Source organism: Capricornis sumatraensis, chromosome 3 (assembly GCF_032405125.1).
Source record: "Capricornis sumatraensis isolate serow.1 chromosome 3, serow.2, whole genome shotgun sequence".
Lineage (NCBI taxonomy): Eukaryota > Metazoa > Chordata > Mammalia > Artiodactyla > Bovidae > Capricornis > Capricornis sumatraensis.
The window spans coordinates 7,351,013-7,371,966 of record NC_091071.1 but is presented as its reverse complement, the minus strand read 5'-3'; the positions used below and the strand labels follow the sequence as shown (position 1 = coordinate 7,371,966).

Here is a 20,954-nt window from a genome sequence, read left to right as displayed (position 1 = left end):
CCAAGTTGTTTCTTGAAACCAGAACTTAACACACCCCACCTATATTTCTGGATTTGGCTGGATTGAAGCCTGGAGCCCACAGACAGTTAAGGCCCTCTGACTCTCCCCATTTATGTGACTGACTGTCAATGAATGCATTGCTATTGACCAGGCCCTTCCTGTAAGCCTCAGCCACACTATTACTTCATCTGAGCGATAAGCAGACTTCAAAACACAGGTTGGGAGCGCCAAGCTCCATTCCTGCTTTTCAAGTACTTGTTTGATGTGTCAGACCACAGCATTTGTAAGAAAGAAGTACCTGGGAGGCAGGTAAACGTGATCTACGTGGCATGCAAATATACTCTGATGAACTCTTATTATTATAGAAAACATCCAATGTTATTTGCTCACACCACCCGAAATTAAAACTGCCAGCCAAAAAAGGATAATTATGAAGAATATCACCAATACAAGGAAAATGATGATGGAATAACATTAAGTGGAAAAAGCAGAATATAACTATATACTCATGATCAAAGTTCCATAAAAATTATATATGTATATGAATAAGGACTGCTCAGGTAAAGAGGCGTGCTGATGAGAAGAGTGGTCTCTTTTCTATCGATAGGCAGTGAAGATGGAAAGTAACTGCAGACAAAGAAACCCAGTGACTTGTTCAAGTGGCTTCCCAGTGGAGAAACCTCACTAAGGGAGGACCCGGGGACGAGCTGGACTTTTTTTTAAAAAAAGAGTGTAGGTTATTTAGAAAACAAGAGCTGCAGGTTCTCTGGGTCTCTGGCAAAAGGCAAAATAAGCTGGCCCCCTTTCAACTATGCCACTAACACAGAGCTAGCACTGGCACAAGAAAGCGCAAGCAGGCCCACCAAGCTGCTGATGCCTGAGAAGGACAGCACAAATGACTCATTTACTGTGGAAGAGGCTTCACGTGAGCCTCAGTCAGAGTGTTCAGGAAACCCTAGGTGGGTACAATTGAAAGGCTAGAATTTGGAACTAAGAGCTGGATAAACTCCTGAGATAGCAAAAGGGTTAGAACAAAGGCAATCCCTCTCCATCACTAGGCTGTCTCCCCACCTTATTCCATTTCACAGATGGGAAAACTGAGGTTCACAGAGGAACAAGGGATGTGGTCAAGAACTTATAACGAGACCCTGGCATCTGGATCTCCCTGCTCCTTGTCCCAGGTGTCTAAGTGTGTTCTCCTGCTCCTAGTTTGGTGTGGCCTCTGGCTGGACACAAAGCCCTCAGTGGACTTGACTTAGAATACAATACAGGTACAAAGGAGACTTGTTTCTGCTTTGCTTTGTTAAGGCAGTTCTAGCTGTGTTGGTGACGCACACAGGATTCCTAATGAGGGCAAGCTTGCAGCTCTAGTGGGCGGGGTGGGGAGGGTGGTGGTAATTTGGTTTCCTTGGTCAGCAGAGGATGGCATTCGAGTGGCTCATTTTCTGATCTGAGTCTTTTCAGGACTGGGTTGGGACCCGTGATTGTGTCTGTCACCTCCCCATGGACTGAGTGGACCACCTGGGGACAGAGGGTTGATGGGACCAGTGGGGGCTCTAAATTCCATCTTGCTTTTCTAAAATAAGGAATGAGGAGCCATTATTTCTCTGAATGCTGTAGCAAGCATTATTAAAATTATAGCTCTTTATTGCCTTTAAAAGAAGAAACATCTCCTACACATTGTAGTTAGATGGGTTACCACCTGCCCTTTGATATGAAGTGAAAGACTTGGCCAGAGGTCACTGATTCCCTGGATGACCTGGGAGAGGAGCAAGGCATGTGAGGTGCCCTATCGAAGCCATTCCTGAACACGGAATTGGTCAGCCCAGAGCTGAGAACACCCAGGGCGTCTGCATAGTGCACACACACATTCTATTCTTCTCTGTGAAATGTGCAGCATTTTAAACCAAAGCTAAACGTGGCAGCTCCATCAGAAACCCACTGACTCACCAGACACAATGCCCATGGATGGGATGCAAGTGCTGGGCTTACCTGGAACATCAATCAATCTCTTGTAGACATTCAAGAAGGCTGCCTCAGCTTCTTTGCTTCTTTTACTCAGTGCATCAATCTGAAAGGAAATGGAAGGAAGACAAGAAGAACAAAGAGCTCAAAATTTGTCAAGAGGTGATTTAATAATAGACTTCCCCGGTGGCTCAGATGGTAAAGCGTCTGCCTACAAAGCGGGAGACCTGGGTTCAATCCCTGGGTTGGTAAGATCTCCTGGAGGAGGAAATGGCAACCCACTCCAGTATTCTTGCCTGGAAAATCCCACAGACAGAGGAACCTGGTAGGCTACAGTCCATGGGGTCGCAAAGAGTCGGACACGACCGAGCGACTGAGTGACATCTGAGCAGAGTTCTCAAGAGCAGCTCACCAGGTGGAGAGGAGACACGAAAGGGGAGCAACACATTCAAACACCAAGGTTCTGAAACCTGTGGGCCCTTAGGTCCTCTCGAAGAATTTTCTGAAAACCAAAGACCCTCCTCCTAGAAACACACACGGTTACACGCTCTACTTGTAGGACACTCATGTGTCCACCTGTATTCTGTCCATAGCATCCAGATGAAGAAACTTGGATGGGGCTATAACACCCCAGGGAATGTGGGGCTGCTGGGGGCGGAGTGTGAGACTGGCCAGGTGAGGGGGTCGGTGCACAATCTGGACCTGAGTCAGAGTGGAAGAAGGCCAGGAGGGGCGGGAAGGAGGCGACCATTCCCACCAGGTTGCTGCCTCTGCCCCAGTGAGAACGTGCAGGGCAGCGGCAGTGGGGACTGCGGGAAAGAGGCCGAGCAGAGAGCCCAGGTCCAGCTGAGCTGATGTGAGACTCAGAGGATCCAGGAGTGTTAAGGACAGTGTCTGGGTTTCAAACTTAGGCAACAGTGAGTTCCTGCCTCAGTGGCCAGGATCAGTGTGTCTCACGAACCAACCTAGCTGAGCTGGTTTCCCTCTGGTGAAAAGTCCATTCATCAGAGAACGGTGATCCGTCCCCAGCACGCTGGACACACATCCACAGAGGCTCCAGCGGCTGGCTGGACTCAGTACGTATTTTGCTCCCCAAACACGTTCGCTCAGACAACAGATCACTTTTTACCCCTGAAGCGTGCAAGATGCTACATGCACGGAGTTCACGCTGGCTCAGGAAAAGGACACTAAATTATATATTCCTCTGTCCCCTCACAGAATTATACTCTGTCTCCAACATTATTAAAGAGGCAAAAGGATGTGGCATAATTACAGGGCCTCTCACCTGAGCCAACCGACAATTTGTTAAGGGCTGACAGAGGTCACCTGATTAAAGACCCTGGGGAAGACCCTGGGGAGGGGGACACAAGGTTTGTGGGAGAGGGAGCAGGGCAGGTCTCGGGGAATCCAAGGCAGCGGAAAAAAAGTACCGTGCATGCACTTCCAACTTCTACCAAGTCATGCTGCAAAATGCCTACATGAAGGCAGTCGCTGAGGACTCAGACCCACTTTCTCCCCTGATAAAACAAGGTGGTGATTTGGGCATGTTTTCCAAATAATCTACAAGGACTACTTAAAAATGTCAAGGTAGTCCTCTCTTTATTTTTAAAATAAAATCCTTCCCCCAGTCTGATTCTTAGCAGTTCATATTCATTGTATAATTAGAAATATATTAAAAAATAAAGAGGAAAATTAACCCCATAATTCTGCCATTCACCAGTGGAAGTCTTTCCTCTGTCTGCAGTTCCCTTTTAATTCTGAATGAAAAGTAGGCATGTAGGCAAACTATAGAGACAGTAGATTAGTGGTTGTCTAGGGCGGGGGATCTGGAGGATGACGGCTAAGGGGTGTGGGTTTCTTTTTGGGGTGATGAAATGTCACACGATTGATCGCGACTGTAGTAAAAGTCAATGCGGTACAAGTCAATGCCAGGTTTAAATGGGTGAATTACATGGTATGTGAACTATGTCTCAATAAAGCTGTTTCAAAAGTGTGTGTGTGTATGTGCTAAAATCAAACTGTATGGAAAATTTTGTATTGGGCTTTCATGAACATATAAAGTCTTTTCAATGTCTAGTATATAATTTGGGGAATGCCTTAGCAGTATTATTTCAAGTGTTCCTAACCACCGCCTCCATCAGTGTTTTGAGCAAAGGGGGATATATTCGGAGTTGCCTTTCCAGATGTCTCGAGTTCTCCCTTCACTCTGGACCTTTCTGCCACCTCCTGTGCATGCTGTGCCCATGGGCATCAGAGTCTGCCCCAGAAGCAGGGCAGAGGCCCCGGCTGCTCTCCACGCCTCTCGACACCCACAGATGCCTCTCTGCTTAGCTCCAGATCTGCCTAGAGAGGACCCTCCACTTCCCAGGAATTCGGCCCAAACCCACAAAGGTGGCTGCCTGTACAGGGGGCAGAGAATGGGATGTGGAAGGATCCTGAACACTGTCTTCTCTCTCCTGTCTGGGTTGTTGGTGGGGATGTGAGGGAGGGGTGAGTACCCTACATGACACACTTGGGACTGTTATGGATGGCACCGTACCCCTGTCCTGAGAGTCCGGACCCCCAGTACTCATCAACATGGCTTTATTTGGGAATAGGGTCTTTGCAGATGGCCGAGTTAAGATGAGGTCATTAGGATGGGCCCTAATCCAACATGACCTTGTCTTTATAAACAGGGGGTATCTGGACACAGGGACCGTCATGCACACAGGAGAAGCTCACGTGAGCAGGAAGCCAGGGATGTGGGCGAGGCACCTACAAACCAGAGATGGTCAGCAAACCACCAGGAGCCAGGGGAGGGGCCTGGGACAGACCCTCCCTCACGGCCCTCAGAAGGAACCAGCCCTGCCGACACCCTGACCTTGGCTCCGGCCTCCAGACTGTGAGAAGCACATGTCTGCTGTTGAGGCTGCTCAGTCTGCGGCTCTTGGTTATGGCAGCCCTAGCAAATTAGTACAGGAACCTTGAACTTGTGTCTTCTTTGTGCTCTGTTTGCACAGATGCAAGAACACTCAACCCAGTCCTGCGAGAACGAGGCCAGGCCGCTGAGCTTTATTAACACATTAGGCAACTGGGCTGAGGGTTCTTAAGAGAGGTGGCGGGAGCGCCACGTGTGGGTGAGTTTCTCCTTGATGAAGCCCCCCAAGCCTTCTTCCAAAGTTTCCAAACCTGGAAGGATTTGTTGGTTCTGGCAATTCTGAGACTTTCTCTGCTCACTCACTCTTTTGACTCCTGCCACACGTTTGGGCTCGGAGTTTGGGTCTGTCCTCCCCCTTGCCCAGCTCCATCTTTTCTGGGGTGGGCCTCCCCTTGCTGTGGCCTGGGACTTCTCAATTTCATGCTTTCTCTTCCTTGAGCACCCTCTGTTGGCATCTATGCCTCCTGAAGATCTGGGCCGAGCTGCCAGACTCAGTGCAGGCTCCACTGGCCCAAGGATGCCTGTGCCGGGTTTTCCTGGAGCCAGGCTGGCCGGCCTTGTGTGCCAGCCCCACCGACCAGGGCTGGGTGGGTGGGGGAGCCAAGGGGGGTGAAGTGCTCAGTGCCTGGCGCAGGGAAGTGGGGCCCCATCTGTCCCCCTTATCATGTTGTGAGAGAGGAAGAGACAGCGTCATCTTCATCCTCACGCCCTCAGCGCCTACCTTTGAACCAGAACTCAGCGTGGAAGCCCCTCGGCACCAGGGCTAAGAGGTTTGTGAACGAGAAGAGGTCTGTGGTGAGGTCTTAGGAACGGATTGGATGTCAGGTCCTGGGTTAGACATTCTGGCTACTTAATGTGCAAAGCTAGCCTGAGGCAGAGACGCTGTCTACCACCCATACGCATGCAGGGCCACCGCGAGGAATAGTAGAGGACAGAGGGGCTGCTGTTGGTGGAGCTTGGACAGATCTGGAGAAGCTCTGGGGGTGCTGAGGCCCTGGGTAAAACCTGTTCTGCTCTGGGGATCCGCCTCGCCTTGCACTCCAGCCACACCCGGTTACTCCCTATTCCCTCAATACATGAGCAGTTTCCCCGCAGCCTGGAAGGCGCCTCTTTGGAATGTTCCTCTGATCCTCCAGGCTCAGCTGATCTGTCTCCGGGCTGCAGGCTGCCGGCCACTCCCGTCACCACATGGGATTGTCCCGAAGGTCCGGGACCGCAGACGAGGCTCCGTCGGGAGACCTGGGATTCCGAGAGCCTGTGCTAGGCTTTCCTCCTAACGGCGAGCACATAGTAGGTGCTGAATACATATTTACTGTGTGAATAAATATTTACCTACATTGGTCAACTGTTTTATTTGCAGAAGTGAGCAAATGGTGAAGGGGTACAGCTTGAGGTACAGAATGAGGTAAGCAATGAAAATGCTTACTATGTAGAGAGCGCTGTGACTCGTCAGCAGGTGGGTGACCTGCTTCTCTGATGAGAGGCACCTGGTTGGAGCCAGTGCAGGGGAGCATCCTTTCCCATCACACATCTCCGTGGTCTCCGGCTGGCCTCCTACGTTGAACTTCTCATCCCCACCCCACCCAGATGCCCACCCTGTGATTCTACTGAGAGTTTCCTGTATCCAACAGTTATCCTTTCAACATCACTTTTATAATGCTGAGTTGGGCTTTTCTGTAATAAGGATTAACATTCAAGTTAAAGGTCTATAGAAAGGGGTTTTATTTCAAATCTTGATGAATATTTGCTTCCAGCAGGACGAGAACTCAGAGGCCAGGGCTAGAGGCCAAGCTAATGGGAATCGACGGTGAGACTCCCAAGATTTAGAAGGGGTGAGGGAACACCCAACCTTCTGGGAGCCAGCGGAGCTGCACTACGGGACTTGGGGCATCCTGCGGAGTGTTTGCTACTGCTCCCCTCACATCTGCCCTCCCTGTGAGGGCATCGCCTGTCTCTGCCCACAGCCACATGACTTGTGGGGGCTTTCTGGCCCACGGGTGGCAGACTGGGCCATGTGGGACATAAGTGGTGGTGCCACACGCTTTGTCTGCGTCTAAGACCTAAGAGTGAGTGTGCGGTTCAGCTCTGCGTGCTCGCTCTCTGCCGTGAGAACAGGACAGCCTCAGAGGAGCCACTTCTTGCACTGGGATCTCCGAATAAAGACATGTGGGGCTTCCCTGGTGGTCCAGTGTCCAGCGGTCAAGAGTCTGCCTGTCAATGCAGGGGACACGGGTTCCATCTGCGGTCCAGGAATATCCCACATGTCCCCAGCAACTAAGCCCGTGGCCACAGCTACTGTGCCCAAGAGCCCTAAAGGTCGTGCTTGGCAGCAAGAGAAGCCGCCACAGTGAGAAGCCTGCACACTGCAGCCGTGTGGTCCTTGTGCCACCTGAGCTCATGGTGAGTCTCCTTCTGTCCACTCCCAGCACTGAGCAAGGATGCCTCACCTCTGGAAGTGTCCTCTCCCCACTCTACAGTCTGTCCCAGGGCAGGTCAGCAGCACCTTCCTCTTCTGACCTCCACCCCCCACACCCACCAAGCCCCCGCCAGCCCCCAGGTCTTGACTAACATGGGAGGCCTACTGGGGTATGTCTGTGCATCAACAAGGGTAGATTCCAGTCTGAGAAGTCTGCACCGGTCAAGAGATGCCTCGAGGCTCACTGGTGACTTTCATAACATCAGGGACCTTGGAAGATCAGGGTAGAGAAGGTAGTTTTCTACAGTTGAGAGCTTCGAGAAGGTTGGTAATATCCACTGTACTTCAGTCTAAGTAGTGTGGTGCTGGAGAAGACCTTTGAGAGTCCCTCAGACTGCAAAGAGATCAAACCAGTCCACCCTAAAGGAAACCAACCCGGAATATTCGTTGGAAGGATTGATGCTGAAGCTGAAGCTCCAATACTTTGGCTACCTGATGTGAAGAGCTGAATCACTGGAAAAGACCCTGAAGCTGGGAAAGCCTGAAGGCAGGAGGAGAAGGGGACGACAGAGGATGAGATGGTTGGATGGCATCACCGACTCAATGGACATGAGTTTGAGCAAACTCTAGGCGATGGTGAAGGCCAGGGAAGTCTGTTGTGCTGCAGTCCATTGGGCTGAAAAGAGTCGATCATGACTGAGCGACTGAACAAGAAGAAGAAGAAATGCAGCGTTATGACAGCCAAGCTCTGGTCTGGTTTCAGGGAGCCAACTGCCCTAGTCAGAACTAGAGGACCCTGGGGAGGAGGTGTCAGTGGAGGGCAGAGCAGGGAAGGGCTTTGTGAGTGGAGAGGAACCAGTCAGGGTAAGTCATCTCTAAAAGGGAGCAAATAAGACCTCTTCACAGGCTTTTTGTAAATATTTTTTAAAATATGTGTGCACATTGCCAGCAAGTGGACTGAGCACTAGGGAGGCATGAAGCCTTGGTGGCTGCTGTTACGCTCTGCTTGTGGGCTGGTGACTCTAGCATCTCTGCCGGGGTGGCCTAAGTCCCAGGGCCATGACTGCTGCACACTCCGCTCACAGTGAAAAGGATGCTATTCATTGGGTACCCTGAATGGGCTGCTATGGATGCTGGACATAGCCCAGCTGGGCTACCCCCACGGCCACACACAGAGTGCCTTGTCATGCCAGCTGTAAAGATGGACAACAGCGTGGACTTGGTACAAGGGCCCAGGGATCACCAAAAAGATACGAAACAGAATGATGGGCCTTGATGACTGCTCAGTGGAGCGTATTTTGAAGTGGAAATGGCTCATCCTTTCAGGGTGTTGCTTGAACTTGCCAGGCACAGGTGGTAGGCAGGGCAGAGGCACCTGGGCCCAGGAGATGGTACATGGCCAGAAAAGCACGGCTGAGCCGCAGCCCCTAAATCAGCCTCTCTGTGCCTCAGGGTCTATGTCTGCAAAATGGGGAGAACTCTCGTGCTGTGAATGGTGATGGGGGCTGCCATATGGGCAGCGCCATTTCTCAGATGCAGAAACTGACCAAATTGCTCAGAACCAAGCCCCCAGGCAAAACCACTACTCCGATAGGATGACATCCCTGCACAGCACTGGGACTGGCGGCCACGTGGCTGGGGGGCTGCGGGTGGGAAAGAATGTATGCTTTGAAGGAATGCAGACTTGGGTGCTGATGGCTGGAGGATCTGGAGGCGGGTTACTTGGTTTACGCCTGGGTCACTTCATTGGCTTAGTGCATTGCTGAGTGGTTGTGAAATGAAATGTGAATATCTGGAATGGTCGGGAGCATGCAGAAGCTGAGCAAAGATCCACGTCTTCCTGAGTAAGCCCAAATCTGCACTCTTCCCACTACAGCACAGGCTGGCCTCCGCTGCCATCCAGCCCAGCAGCAAGCCAGAAATGCTCAAGGACAGAGACTCTTAAACAACATTTAAGGCACCATGGTGGCAACAGCACACTCAGGAACAATCTGCTAGCTACACCCTGGGAATGTACAAACTAATGATTTAGAAATAAACACAGACCATTAGTGCAATTTTCAAATTGATGCGTGTTGCTGGACTATGGGCCAGTGAGGATCAGGAAGAGCTGCAGGGATACAAAAGAATAGTTCTGTCTCTATGTCTGGGTGCAGAATTCTTTCCAGAGCAAAACACGATGTGAAAAGCCACGTGGAATTCCAGAAGGAAACGGAGAATGACCAAGGTCCTGTCCAAAACAGATGTGGATGGAGCCACAGCTTCCCAGTTCTAATTTTTTTTTTTTACATCTTTAGATATTTTATGATTTCTTAATTATCATATGCATTTAAAAATATTTAAAAATATTAAAATCAAATTAATTGGTCTTGATTAATGATGTAGCATTTTTGCTTTATAAAAAACATTTCTATTTTAATTTACCTTACACCAGGTTGATAATTTGGCCCTGATACCCAGTTCTAATTTTAACTGAACCTGGCCACGTAAGAGGAGCATACTTTCTGAGAGATCGCATTAGCTGAGAGTCCAGGAATTCTCCTCTAAGTATACGTCTACTTAATGCTTGGCAAATACCAATCCAGCTATAGCCGAGAGAGATGAGAGAGGACCCTGGAGGAGACGCCCTCCGGCCATCTCTGGAGCGATGTGGAGAGATGAGAGGCTGGAAACAGGAGTGGGAGCCCAGCTGCCACCAGCAGCTTTGTCGCTCAAGGTCACGTTCCTTCATGACTCCCAGCACCCAGACCCAGAGGGCAGTGAGGAAGAATCACAGTGGAGGTACTCCCTGTTGCAGAGAACTGAACAGGACTTGTTGGGAATCCCTACCCTGCTCAGAGCAGGGGGCACAAACCCCAGAGGGCAGGTCTGGTTATAAAGGCAATGCAGTGCAGACCTGGGCCATGACATGAAAGTGCGCCTTAGACAAACTGATGACACAGTCCTTAACTATCCCTCCAACTGCAAAGTTCCCAGGAGTAACCGACTGGAGAATTCCAGGAGACAGTGCCATGAAGAGTGGGTGGGGGCGGGGGGCGGGGCACAGAGAAGACCCGTGGCGGAGGATAGCAAGAGCACAGCAAAGACGATAAAAGAGCAACAAGCATGCCGGTCTTCCTGTACGGTTTACAAAGCCCTCTCCTGTACATCTGACAGTCCAGCTGTCAACGTGTGTCTGAAGAGCTGTTGTGAGGAAGAAGGATTAGCTATCTCGTCTCTCCCTGGAGCAAGAAACCATAAACAACAGGTGGAAGTTACAGAAAGCAGATCACAGCTTAACAGCAGGAAAACCTTTGCGAACAGCAGAGCACTTCCGAGGTGGGATGTGCTGATGCCTATCTTACTCGTTCACTCATTCCTTCACTTTGTCAATAAAATCACTTAAGGAGTGGCTAACATGTGCCAAGAGGTGTGCCAGCCTGTCCTCTGTGGCCAGAGCCTCCACTTCCCCTCTCAGAGGACACAGTGTGGAGGGGGCCATCCCCCCACCCACCACAGGGAAGCCACAGCAGGGCTAGAGGAGAGGCTTCCCCAAGAGTGAATGCCTACCTGAGACACTTCAAACACTATTTTGTGAACAGATGATATGTATATAGTAAACAGAATTCATTTTAAGTATAAAAACATACATGGTGTTTAGCAAGGTCACGCAAAATCAATATATGAAAATCAACTGTCTTTCTATACAGCAGCTGTAAACAATATGGAAGTGAAATTAAGAAATATTCATGGTTTGGGAGGTTTAATTTATTGTTAAGATGGCAAAAGTTCCAAATCGGTCTGTAGGTACAATGCAATCCCCATCAAAATGCTAGCTGGCTTCACTGAAGGATAAGACTAGCTGGTCCTAAGAGTCATATGCAAATGCAGTAACCCCAAAAGAAAAATAAAGTTGGAGGACTCACTACAATTTACTTACTATAGCAGCTTACTACAAAGCTACATTAACTAAGACCGTGAGGCCCTGGCTTAAGGACAGATATACAGAACAGACTAGAACTAAGAGTCCAGAAACAAAGCCCTGGTCAAATGACTTGTGACAAGGGCGAAAGAGCAGCAGCAGCAGAGCTGGGACAACTAGTCACCCGTGTGCAAAGGAACAAAGTCGGACCCCGCCTCACACTGACGCAAAAATTAGCTCAAAGTGAATCAAAGGCCAAAATGTAAAAGGTAAAACTACGAAAACTCTAAAAAGGAAACACAGATGTAAATCTTCATGACCTTAGCTATGATGCCAAAAGCACAAATAACAAATGAAAACTGGATAAGTTGAGTTTTACAATTAAAACTTTTGTGCTTCAAAGGACACTCAAGAAAATGAAAATACAACCCAACAAAATGGGGGAAAGTTTTTGCAAATCATATATCTGATAAAGGATTAGTATCCAGAATACATAAAGACCTCTTACAACTCAATAATAACAGATAAATAACTGAATTTTAAAATGGACAAAATAATATACATTTCTCTAAAGAAGATATACAAATATCCAGTAAGCACATGAAAAGATACTCAACATCAATAGTTATCAGGAAATGCAAACCAAGACCACAGTGAGATACCACTTCACACCTACTAGGATGACTATAATAAAAAAGACAGATAATAAGCATTAGAGAGGATGTAGAGAAACGAATCCTCACATACTGCTGGTAGAAATAGAAAATGACGTACACCACAGGAAAACAGTCAGGCTGCTCCTCAAAACGTTGAACATAGGGTTATTATTAATATATTTTGCACTTATTCCATTCCTAGGTATATATTCAAGAAAGATGAAAATCATTATCTCTGAAGAAACTTGCATATGAATGTTCTTAGCAGCATTATTCAAAATAGCCAAAGGGTAGAAAATATTCCACCAGCTGTCAATTGATAATGAACAGATAAAATGTGACAGTCACACAATGGAATATTACACAGCCATAAAAAGGAATTAAGTATTGATACAGGCTCCAGCATGAGTGAATCTTGAAAACATGCTTAGTGACAGAAGCCAGTCACAAAAGACCACACGCTGAATGATTTCATTTACATGAAATGCTGAGAATGGTTAAATCTAGAGACAGAGAGTAAGTAATTAGTGGTTGCCAGGGACTGGGGGTGGGGTGAGTGGGGGGTGAATGCTAATGGGTATGAGCTTTCTTTCTGAAATGATGAAAACATTCCATAACTGGATTTTGGTGATGGCTGCCCAAGTTTGTGAGTACACTAAAAACCATTTAATAGTAAAAAAGAAAACAGAGACAAAACCAAAAAATATAAACATATCGTGGAAACTAGGTTTCCTTCCCATTCTCACCTACCTGTCATCCAGCTGTCTGGCCTGGAGGCAAAGACTCACTTGAGTATCTTTCCGGAAATATTTTATGCACTTAGAAGCATCTGTACACACACTGTCTCTCTTAGACACACGCACGGGAGGGTGTTCCAGATACTGTTCTGCACCTCCTGTCGTGCACACTTCAGGTCAGCTTCCTATGTGATGGGAGGGGCAGGGCTTCCAGGCAGAGGGAACCGGTGCAAAACCAATGTGGCCTGCTCACAAGTGCAGGATCTGCTACGCCTGGAGCAGAGCTTGTGTGTGTGTGTGTGTGTGTGTGTGTCGGGGGCGGGGGGAGGGTTGGGGGTGTGAGGTGGTGAGGGGGCGGCCTAGGGGCGAAGCCTGGGGCCACAGCCTCATGCTGAAAGGTTCTGGGAGTCCTAGAGGCTGTCAACCAGGAAGTGATAGGGTTGCTCTAAAGGAGAAGGAAGAGGATCACCTAAGCAGGGATGGGCAGGTGTGCATGAGAGCCTTGGGAGGTTGGGGCTCATTCCAGGAGGATTTAAGAGGTTGAAGGCACTGGAGGAGTCTGTGATCAATAACCAGAGCTTCCTCTTTACCAGCCCTGCTTTGACACCATGATCTTTAAATACACACACACACACATCTCTGCTACGTAGTACAGATTTCCCGTTATACGGATGAGGCGCAGAGAAGCTAAAATGACTCATTCAAGGTCACCCAGGTAAAAGATGATGTCAGGATTCAAATCCAGCTCTGTCTCCTTTCAAAATCTGGGATGTGTCTGTTTGGTTTTCTCTGCTACTCTCAGCCGTGTCCCTGGAGAGGAGGCACCAGAGAGGCAGGGGGGTGGGGGGTGCAGGGGGCAGGCAGGGTGTCACACAGGAGAGAAGCCAGGGGCAGCAAAGAGGAGCCGTGCATGTGCCCAGCACCCCCAGAACTGTTGCTTCACAGAGCGAGGGCAGCTGTGAAGCTTGCCTGGAGGGGGCTGACATGCGAGGGACTGGACATCACTCGAGGCTGGGCTCCTTCAGCCTGGGACCCTCGCTGGAGGTGCTGAGGATGGAGTGACAGGAGGGTGGCATCTGGCTGGGCATGAGGGAGCCACAGATTCCAGGATGGGACCAGGAGACGGTGAGAGGTGAGGAGAGTCAAAAGCCTGGAAGCAGGGGGCACAGACCTCCCCCCAGAGCACCCCGTCTGCTCCTCACACTCACTCCTGCCCTTCCACCCAGCCACTCTGGTTGGCGATAATATCCCCAGAGCAGGTTGGGGTGGGGGAAGGCTTCGTGAGATCATGGAGATGGTGATTTGTAGAAGCAAAATGCTGTGCAAATAATTACTAGCAAAGAGAGCAGGGGCAGAGTCTGAAAGATCTGGAATGTGGACTACTCCACTTTTGGGCAACAGAACCTCTCTGGCTCTCAGCTGTGATCAGTGTCCCTGTGCTCCCCACCAACCCTCCTGAGTCGTGCACATACGTTCGCAGTCCTTCTTTTGACCATCTGGTCGTCGGTGTCAGTTTCATTTAAGGAATTACTGCATTAAATTGATGGAGCATTTAGTAAAACCTAATTAACATCCAGACTGAGTTTTTCCAAGGGAAGGGAGATCTGTAGAAAATAAAATACCCTAATAATTTAAATTCTACAGTATTCAAATAAATACTATCCGGCTGAATATTGCAAGCTGGATAAATTTAGTTCAGGAGAAAAAAAACTATTACAGTCAGTCTATTCTCACAGACAAATACTACTTCTAATCTTCATTCAAATCACCTCTCCTCACTTCTTCACATTTATTATGTGAGAAAACAGGCACTAAGAGAGAGATGAACTGACTTCATGAAGGTCAAGGTCACTGGCGAGTCAGGCCTCAAACCTCGGCCTTACAGCTCTAGGTCCAGGGCTTTTACCTCATATCACAGCTGCCTGCCGGTGTCCTGAATGGGGCCGGGACTGCGAACACACAGAATTGAGCCTTTTCTCAATCAGTAGAGAATGCTTTTCATTTATATGCCAAGGGTGTTAACTCTCCATCTATACATCCATTCAACCAGCCATTCATCCATCCCCCCATCCACCCACCTAGCCATCCATCTATGCGCCCATCCCTTCATCCACCCATCCTCATCCATCCATCCACCTACCTACGCATCCATCTACATGCCCATCCCTTCACCCACCCATCCATCCGTCCCCATTCATCCATCGTGTCCTGAGCGCCTGGCACATGCCAAGCACTGTGCCACGTGGGGGTACAGACCTTGCCCAACTGTTAAGCTCCATGAAAGGCGCATCTGAGGTAATTACCTAAAACCACATACTGGGGTCTAGTTTAGGTCTAATCTGGCACAGAGTAGATGTTCAGTAAATATTTACTGAAGGGAAGAATGAACAAGCAGACCCTGTCCTCCAGGAGCTCATGGTCGCAAACAGCAGAGGAGCAGTCCAGGAGCACAGGTGGCCCTGGCTGAGCTACAAGATCACTTTGGTGGCTCCCTCAGTACAGGCTCCCTGACACAGACCTTGTTTCTCCAACTTAGGGAGCAGCGAAGTACAATGGGCCCGTCGGAGGCTCCCGTGGGCACTGGTACTGGTCCCTCTGTCATGTGGGACCTTGAATTCCAAACCTGTGACTCTCTGATCGCTAAAGCCTCGGGCTCTGGGTCAACTTTGCCAATGTTATTGCTTTACTAATTTGTTCTAGAGTTCTTTGAGCTCCCTTTTTCTACATTTCAACTTCATTTCAACAAACATTTCCCAGGCATCTACTGTGTGCCAAGGCCCTGGGAGACCAGCCCAGAGCCCTCTGTGGTCTTGTTCCACAGCAGGGTCTGCTGCCGCACCCTCAGGGAGCCCCACGTCCCAGGGCACCTGACGTGGGTCCTCCGGCAGAAGCCAAGGGAGGGCCTGTTGCATGCGGGTGCACGCTGTAAACATCCACAAACTCTGCCGATGGTTACTGAGAGGATGTTAAAAATAATTATCTGCTGAAAATATTAGATTTGCTCTGGATTGTTCATTACATACAATGGCTTAATAGGACTTTTATTGAATAGCTGCGGAGCTCTGGGCCGAAATCAATTTGCCGTACCCTCGGAATCTTGATGTATGCTGTTGACTTCCCCAGTGTGCAGCAATTTGTAATAGCTTTGGTGGGCTGTTGTTTTCAAAGCTTCAGCTCCATCACAAGCATTTATTTCTGACCACAAAATTACATTTATTCAACAGAAAGCAGCTCCGGGTCTTTAAGAGGTTAACTTCTGGAGCGCTTGGCAGCGGTCCAGCCCCGGCCCGGGTGCGGCGGGCGCGATGGCACGGGCAGTGTGGCGGTGGTGGCAGCGAGTGCCGGGCGGGCGGCCGTGATGAATGGGCTGCTGAGCGCGGCCCCTCCACGTGCGCTCAGCTCGCTCCCTGGCTTCCATAGATCACGGGCTTAGCCTCAACGTATCTGACTGAAATTGAATTTGGCTTCTCTCTCAACCGTTCATTTCCTATGTTATGCAAGGTTATATCCTTTTCTGCATGAGCAGAACCAAACCAGCTGCAGCTTTGCAGGAGAAAATGTGTTTTCAATTAGGAAGCTGGCCTGAATATTGAACCGCAGTCCTACTGCTCCCCTAATTGAGCCATCATGGAGTGGGCCTACAGGAAGATGCCGCAGCCACTAGGCTGTTGGGTGTCAGCAGAAGAGAGTTAAAACACACCGTCATCTCCCCCTGCCATGACTCTGGCCATCGCCACCACAGGCACCCCACTACCAGGCACGCAGAGAGGCCCAAGAGTCCGAAGATGGCCATGCTGGCCGAGAAGGAAGTTCCTCTGGAAACGAGACAGGACAGCCACTTTTGCTGACCTCCAGCCAGAGCCGGTCGTGTCCTCAGGGTGCCTGGCCTGCCCTGCACTCACCTGTTGGGGACCCTGGGCCATGAACCGGCAGGTGTCTTTGATGCCCTCCAAGTGAGGAGGCTGCCTTATTTTTCTCGTGGGTCACTAGGAACCTGGGGCAGAGCCGAAAACACAGAACTTGGTGAACTAGGAGAAGGTGAGCAGAAGGGGATTTCAGCTGAGAATAAACACCCCCCTCAACCGGCTTGGTCTAGCAAAGAGGGCCTATACAGTCAGGGAGAAGACGCAGGTCCTCAAAAGGAAAAAGTTAGCAACGGGCTGAGGTGGTGTGGAAAAGGAATGAAGGAGGCCAACTTTTAGTTCGGTCTTAAAGGATGGAAATGATTTTTATAGGTGAGGAAGAGCAAAAGGTTATAATAACGGAGGCTGTGACTTTAGGAAAAGGGCAGAAGCAGGAAACCACAGGCATGTTCGGGGACAGTAAATAGACCAGCCTGGTAGGAGCAGGAGCCAAGGACATGACGCCTGGAAATACATTTTAAAGCTAAATCATGGAGCTGCTTACACATGGATCTGAGGTGCTTGAGTGGGCACCGAGTCCCAGAACCTGACCTAGAGGAGCTGCCCTTGGGGGACACCTGGCCTGTGGGTCTGACAACCAGTCGTGCATCAGAATCAGTGGGGACTTTGTAAAATGACAGATTCTTAGCAAACTCCATCTCTGCTGCGTCTGCGGGATCAGAACCTTGGAGGGAGGAGCCTGGGGAGCTGTATTTCTGGAAACGTGTGGGTGCTTCTCAGGCAGCCAGTTGAGCCATCTGAAGACCATCTTTGGGGAACCATCAGTCTGGCCCAATCTTCTCGACTACCAGCCCACCCGCTGGTACTTAATGTTGTACTTGCTGAGTACAGGCATGATGGGGACATAAACGTGTGTGCCACACACAGTCCCTACCCTCTAGATTTCAGAAGCATGAGATTTAGTGTAGGGCCAGTTAAACTGTGTTCCAGTAACTTAAAAAAAAAAAAAGGCAGAATGTCTTTAGGCTCAAAATCACAAGACAGATACAAACGAAGCTCTACCACAGGTGGGGAGGGGTATTCTGGAATGACTCAGAGGCCTTGGCATTTGGGTTGGGCCTTGAAGAATGGGGTAGGAGCTGATGACACCCCTGACAAGTGGTCCTCTGGCCTTTGTTTGAACACTCCCAGGAACAGGAAACTCACTACCTTGGATGGCCATGCGTTCCATTTTGGAACAGATCAAGTTGCTGGAAAATGTCCCCTCTTCTGTTCTGCTGCTGACACTCAACCCACGCTTCAGGTCACTGAGTCACACCAGATTTCAGAGTCCCAGGGCTCCCTGCCGACTACCTCGGTTCAGCCACGCACTGTACAGAAGAGCAAAGTCAGACAGAAAGAGGCCCGGGAGCCGCCTGAGGTCACAGGAGACTGAGCGGCAGCACCTGGGCCAGCGCCCAGGGCCTCTGACCCCCTGCAAAATGTTCCTGGGAGAAAAGCACTCGGACACCCTGGCTTTATTTAGCCCTGGCCTTTAGATCTGGACGCTTAAATATGTGACAGGGCAACAGACCCGGGCCACGGGCCACCCCTGAAACTCTCAGTCACTTTTAACTAACTCATGAAATAGTTATCCAACTTAATCCACTTCATCTCTTTTTTTTTTTTTTATTAAATCTGTCAGACAGCCCTGCAAGTGTGCACAGTCCTTTGCTTTCCACGGTACTCAGACTTTTTTGGATGACAGCCTTTCAAGGCAGCTTTCTCTTGTGACCTCTGAGGTCCCACCCACCCGACCCCCACTGGCTGCACAAAGGGTCTGCACACAGTCATGGATATTTACGTCTGTGGGGACCAGATCAGATACAGGAGGAGCTGGAAGTGGGGTTGGAAGGGGAGGGAGCCCAAAGCTGTGTCTGCCAAGCACTTTACACTAAATGAATACCAACTGTCCTTGTTCAAGACCAGGGAGTTGACTGAGACGATGGAGGGGCAGAAGGCACCACCTCCCCGCTCCCCAAGCACCACCACTGGAGAACAAGGGCTGGGGGGCAAGCAGCCCAGCCCCGCCGCTGTCACCCGGGTGACGGTGGGTGCTTTGCTTTCCCCCCCTCTGGGCTTAGCATCCTCATCTGTGAAGTGAGGCTGTTGCTTCTACCCACCTGTCCAGTGGGGACCTGGTGCATGCTCCCTGGGGCCAGGGATGGGGACACAGATGAGGCCAACACAGGTGGGAAATCTAGAGAGTGGCGGAAGTGAAAACTCACCCGCACAGAGGGAGGAATCCTGAACAGAACAATGCGCTACAAGAGAAACAGTAAGGGGGCCTCGGTTTGGACCGACTGTCAGAGGAGACCACTGTGAGGGCTGACACCTGAGGCGAGCCCTACAGGATGGGTAGGAGAGGGCTGGGCAGGGGCGCTGGGAGGCAGGCAGTGGCCGGCCAGAGCATCCCAGAGGCTGAGGGCATCCGGGAGGCCCTGCAAGGCCATGGGCAGGGAAGGACTGAGGCTCAGAGGAGAGGTCGCAGGGGATGAGGAGGCGATAAGAGTAGAAACAGAGATCAGTTAGGGGACCACTGCAATGGTCTCCATGACAGATGACACAGCTTCGGACAAGCACATGGGAGGTGACGACAGTGTTCTCTGGAGGAGGGATGGAGGAAGCGGGGGCGTGGGAGAGAGGAGGTGTCCCGTAGTGATCCCGGAGAAGGTAAGGCTGAAGGAGGAGGGAATTTCAACAGGTATGAGCCAGAGAGGGGAGGTGGCTGTGGGTTAAGAATTCTTTCTTGTGGAGAACTGCAAGGTCATGTCACACAGAAGGTCTCATAGGAGCTGGAACTCCAAAGAAAAGACCAAGTGAGAGACACCTGAGTTTTCAGCAGACAGATCCTCAGAGAAGATACAGCAAAGAAGGCCGTTCTTCAGAGGTCTGAAGGAAAGGGAGGAACAGCCCAGGGAGACTGAAAATCCACAGGCAGAGAGATGAACGGAAAACTCAGCGGGCAGAGCATCATGGGATGTCAAAAGAAGGGGTTTTCAAGAGGGGTCAGGTGGGCTGAATGTCACTGGGGGAAGTGAGCTGAGGACTAAAAGGGCCAAGGGAGAGCGGGGCAGAGGCCAGACCGGGTGGGTGGGTGCCCAGAATGGACGGCTCTCTAGAGAAGCCTGGCTGAGAGGGCTGGGGGAAAAAGGAGTCCCCCTTTCTCCCTCCTTCCCTCCCTCCTAGGATGTCATGTGCCACCACTTGTAGGAACACTGCTGAGACAATCCAGGAACTCGCAGAGACTGAAGGTGCAGCCCAGGGGTCCCTGCAGGACTGTAGTTCCTGAGAAAGCAGGAGCTGGGCTCCAAGCCCATGGGAAGGGGCATCTCCCCCTCACAGCGAGAGCCAAAACAGAAGATAGATACAGCTTTGGAGATCCAGTGCTCAGTTGCTCAGTTGTGTCCAACTCTTTGTGACCCCGTGGACTGTAGTCCACCGGGCTCCTCTGTCCGTGGGATTTCCCAGGCAAGAATACTGGAGTGGGCTGCCATTCCCTCCTCCAGGGGATCTTCCCTGCCCACGTGTGGACCCATGTCTCTTACGTCTCCTGCATTTGGCAGGTGGGTTCTGTATCGCTGCGCCACCCAGGAAGCTGGAGATTTAGTGACAAAAAAGGTAAGGGCGCAGCCACTTCTTGGAATCATGAAGCCTGGGTGAGTGTCCCACAAATGCCATTTGGAACATCCTCTCAAATGTGCTTTGTTATAGAAAAGAAATGCAAAGTGGTGGAAGAAAATAATATTCAGCTTCTGATATGCAAGAATAGAATTATGGAGCTACTGCCTTGTAAGCACAGTTCTTTATTTTGGAGAGAAGTAGTTCATCCTTACAAAAGAATACATAAATCACACACAACGAAATGGACACCTGTAAGTGAGGACATTCCCACAGCCCTGGAAACCTCCTCTGGGCCTGCATGCAGTAAACTCCATTCTGGATTTCCTGTTTAACCTTTTCATTGTGCTTTTATTATGTAATGATTAAACTGTATCCTTAAACAGCTCAGTACTGCACAGTTTCAGGTTTCACTCACTTTCCCCTGCTGTGTTGTATTCCACTGTGTGACAACAACTCTTTACTTACTCTTCCTGCTGCTGATGGAAAGCGGGTTGTTTCCACTTGTCTACCATCTGCAAACATCCCTGAACTTGTTTCCTGGGGCACGTGTTTACATTTATTTAGGGCGGAGGATACCATTTATACCTGGGAGTGGAAATGTTGTTTCAAAGTACATGTACTTCTTCAGCTGGAGAATCTGATACCAGACTGGTTTTCAGAAGGGTTACACCTATTTATGATCTTATCTGGACTTTCGAATTTTGGCCAACGTGGTAGATGTGAATAAGGCGCATTTAAATAATTTAAATGCGGATGGTGACTTCAGCCATGAAATTAGAAGACGATTGTTCCTTGGCAAGAAAGCTATGACAAACCTAGACAGCGTTAAAAAGCAA

At 49.9% G+C, this 20,954-nt stretch overlaps 1 protein-coding gene across 6 annotated transcripts in view; it reads right to left on the bottom strand.

The window, feature by feature from the left end:
- Window positions 1-20,954, bottom strand: part of CUX1 (cut like homeobox 1) — a 349,582-nt gene that overhangs the window by 157,386 nt on the left and 171,242 nt on the right. For all 6 annotated transcript variants that reach the window (XM_068968697.1, XM_068968698.1, XM_068968701.1 and 3 more), the window contains one exon: window positions 1,993-2,071. In XM_068968697.1, the coding sequence (XP_068824798.1) occupies window positions 1,993-2,071 (79 nt within the window). The remainder of the gene's footprint in view (window positions 1-1,992; window positions 2,072-20,954) is intronic.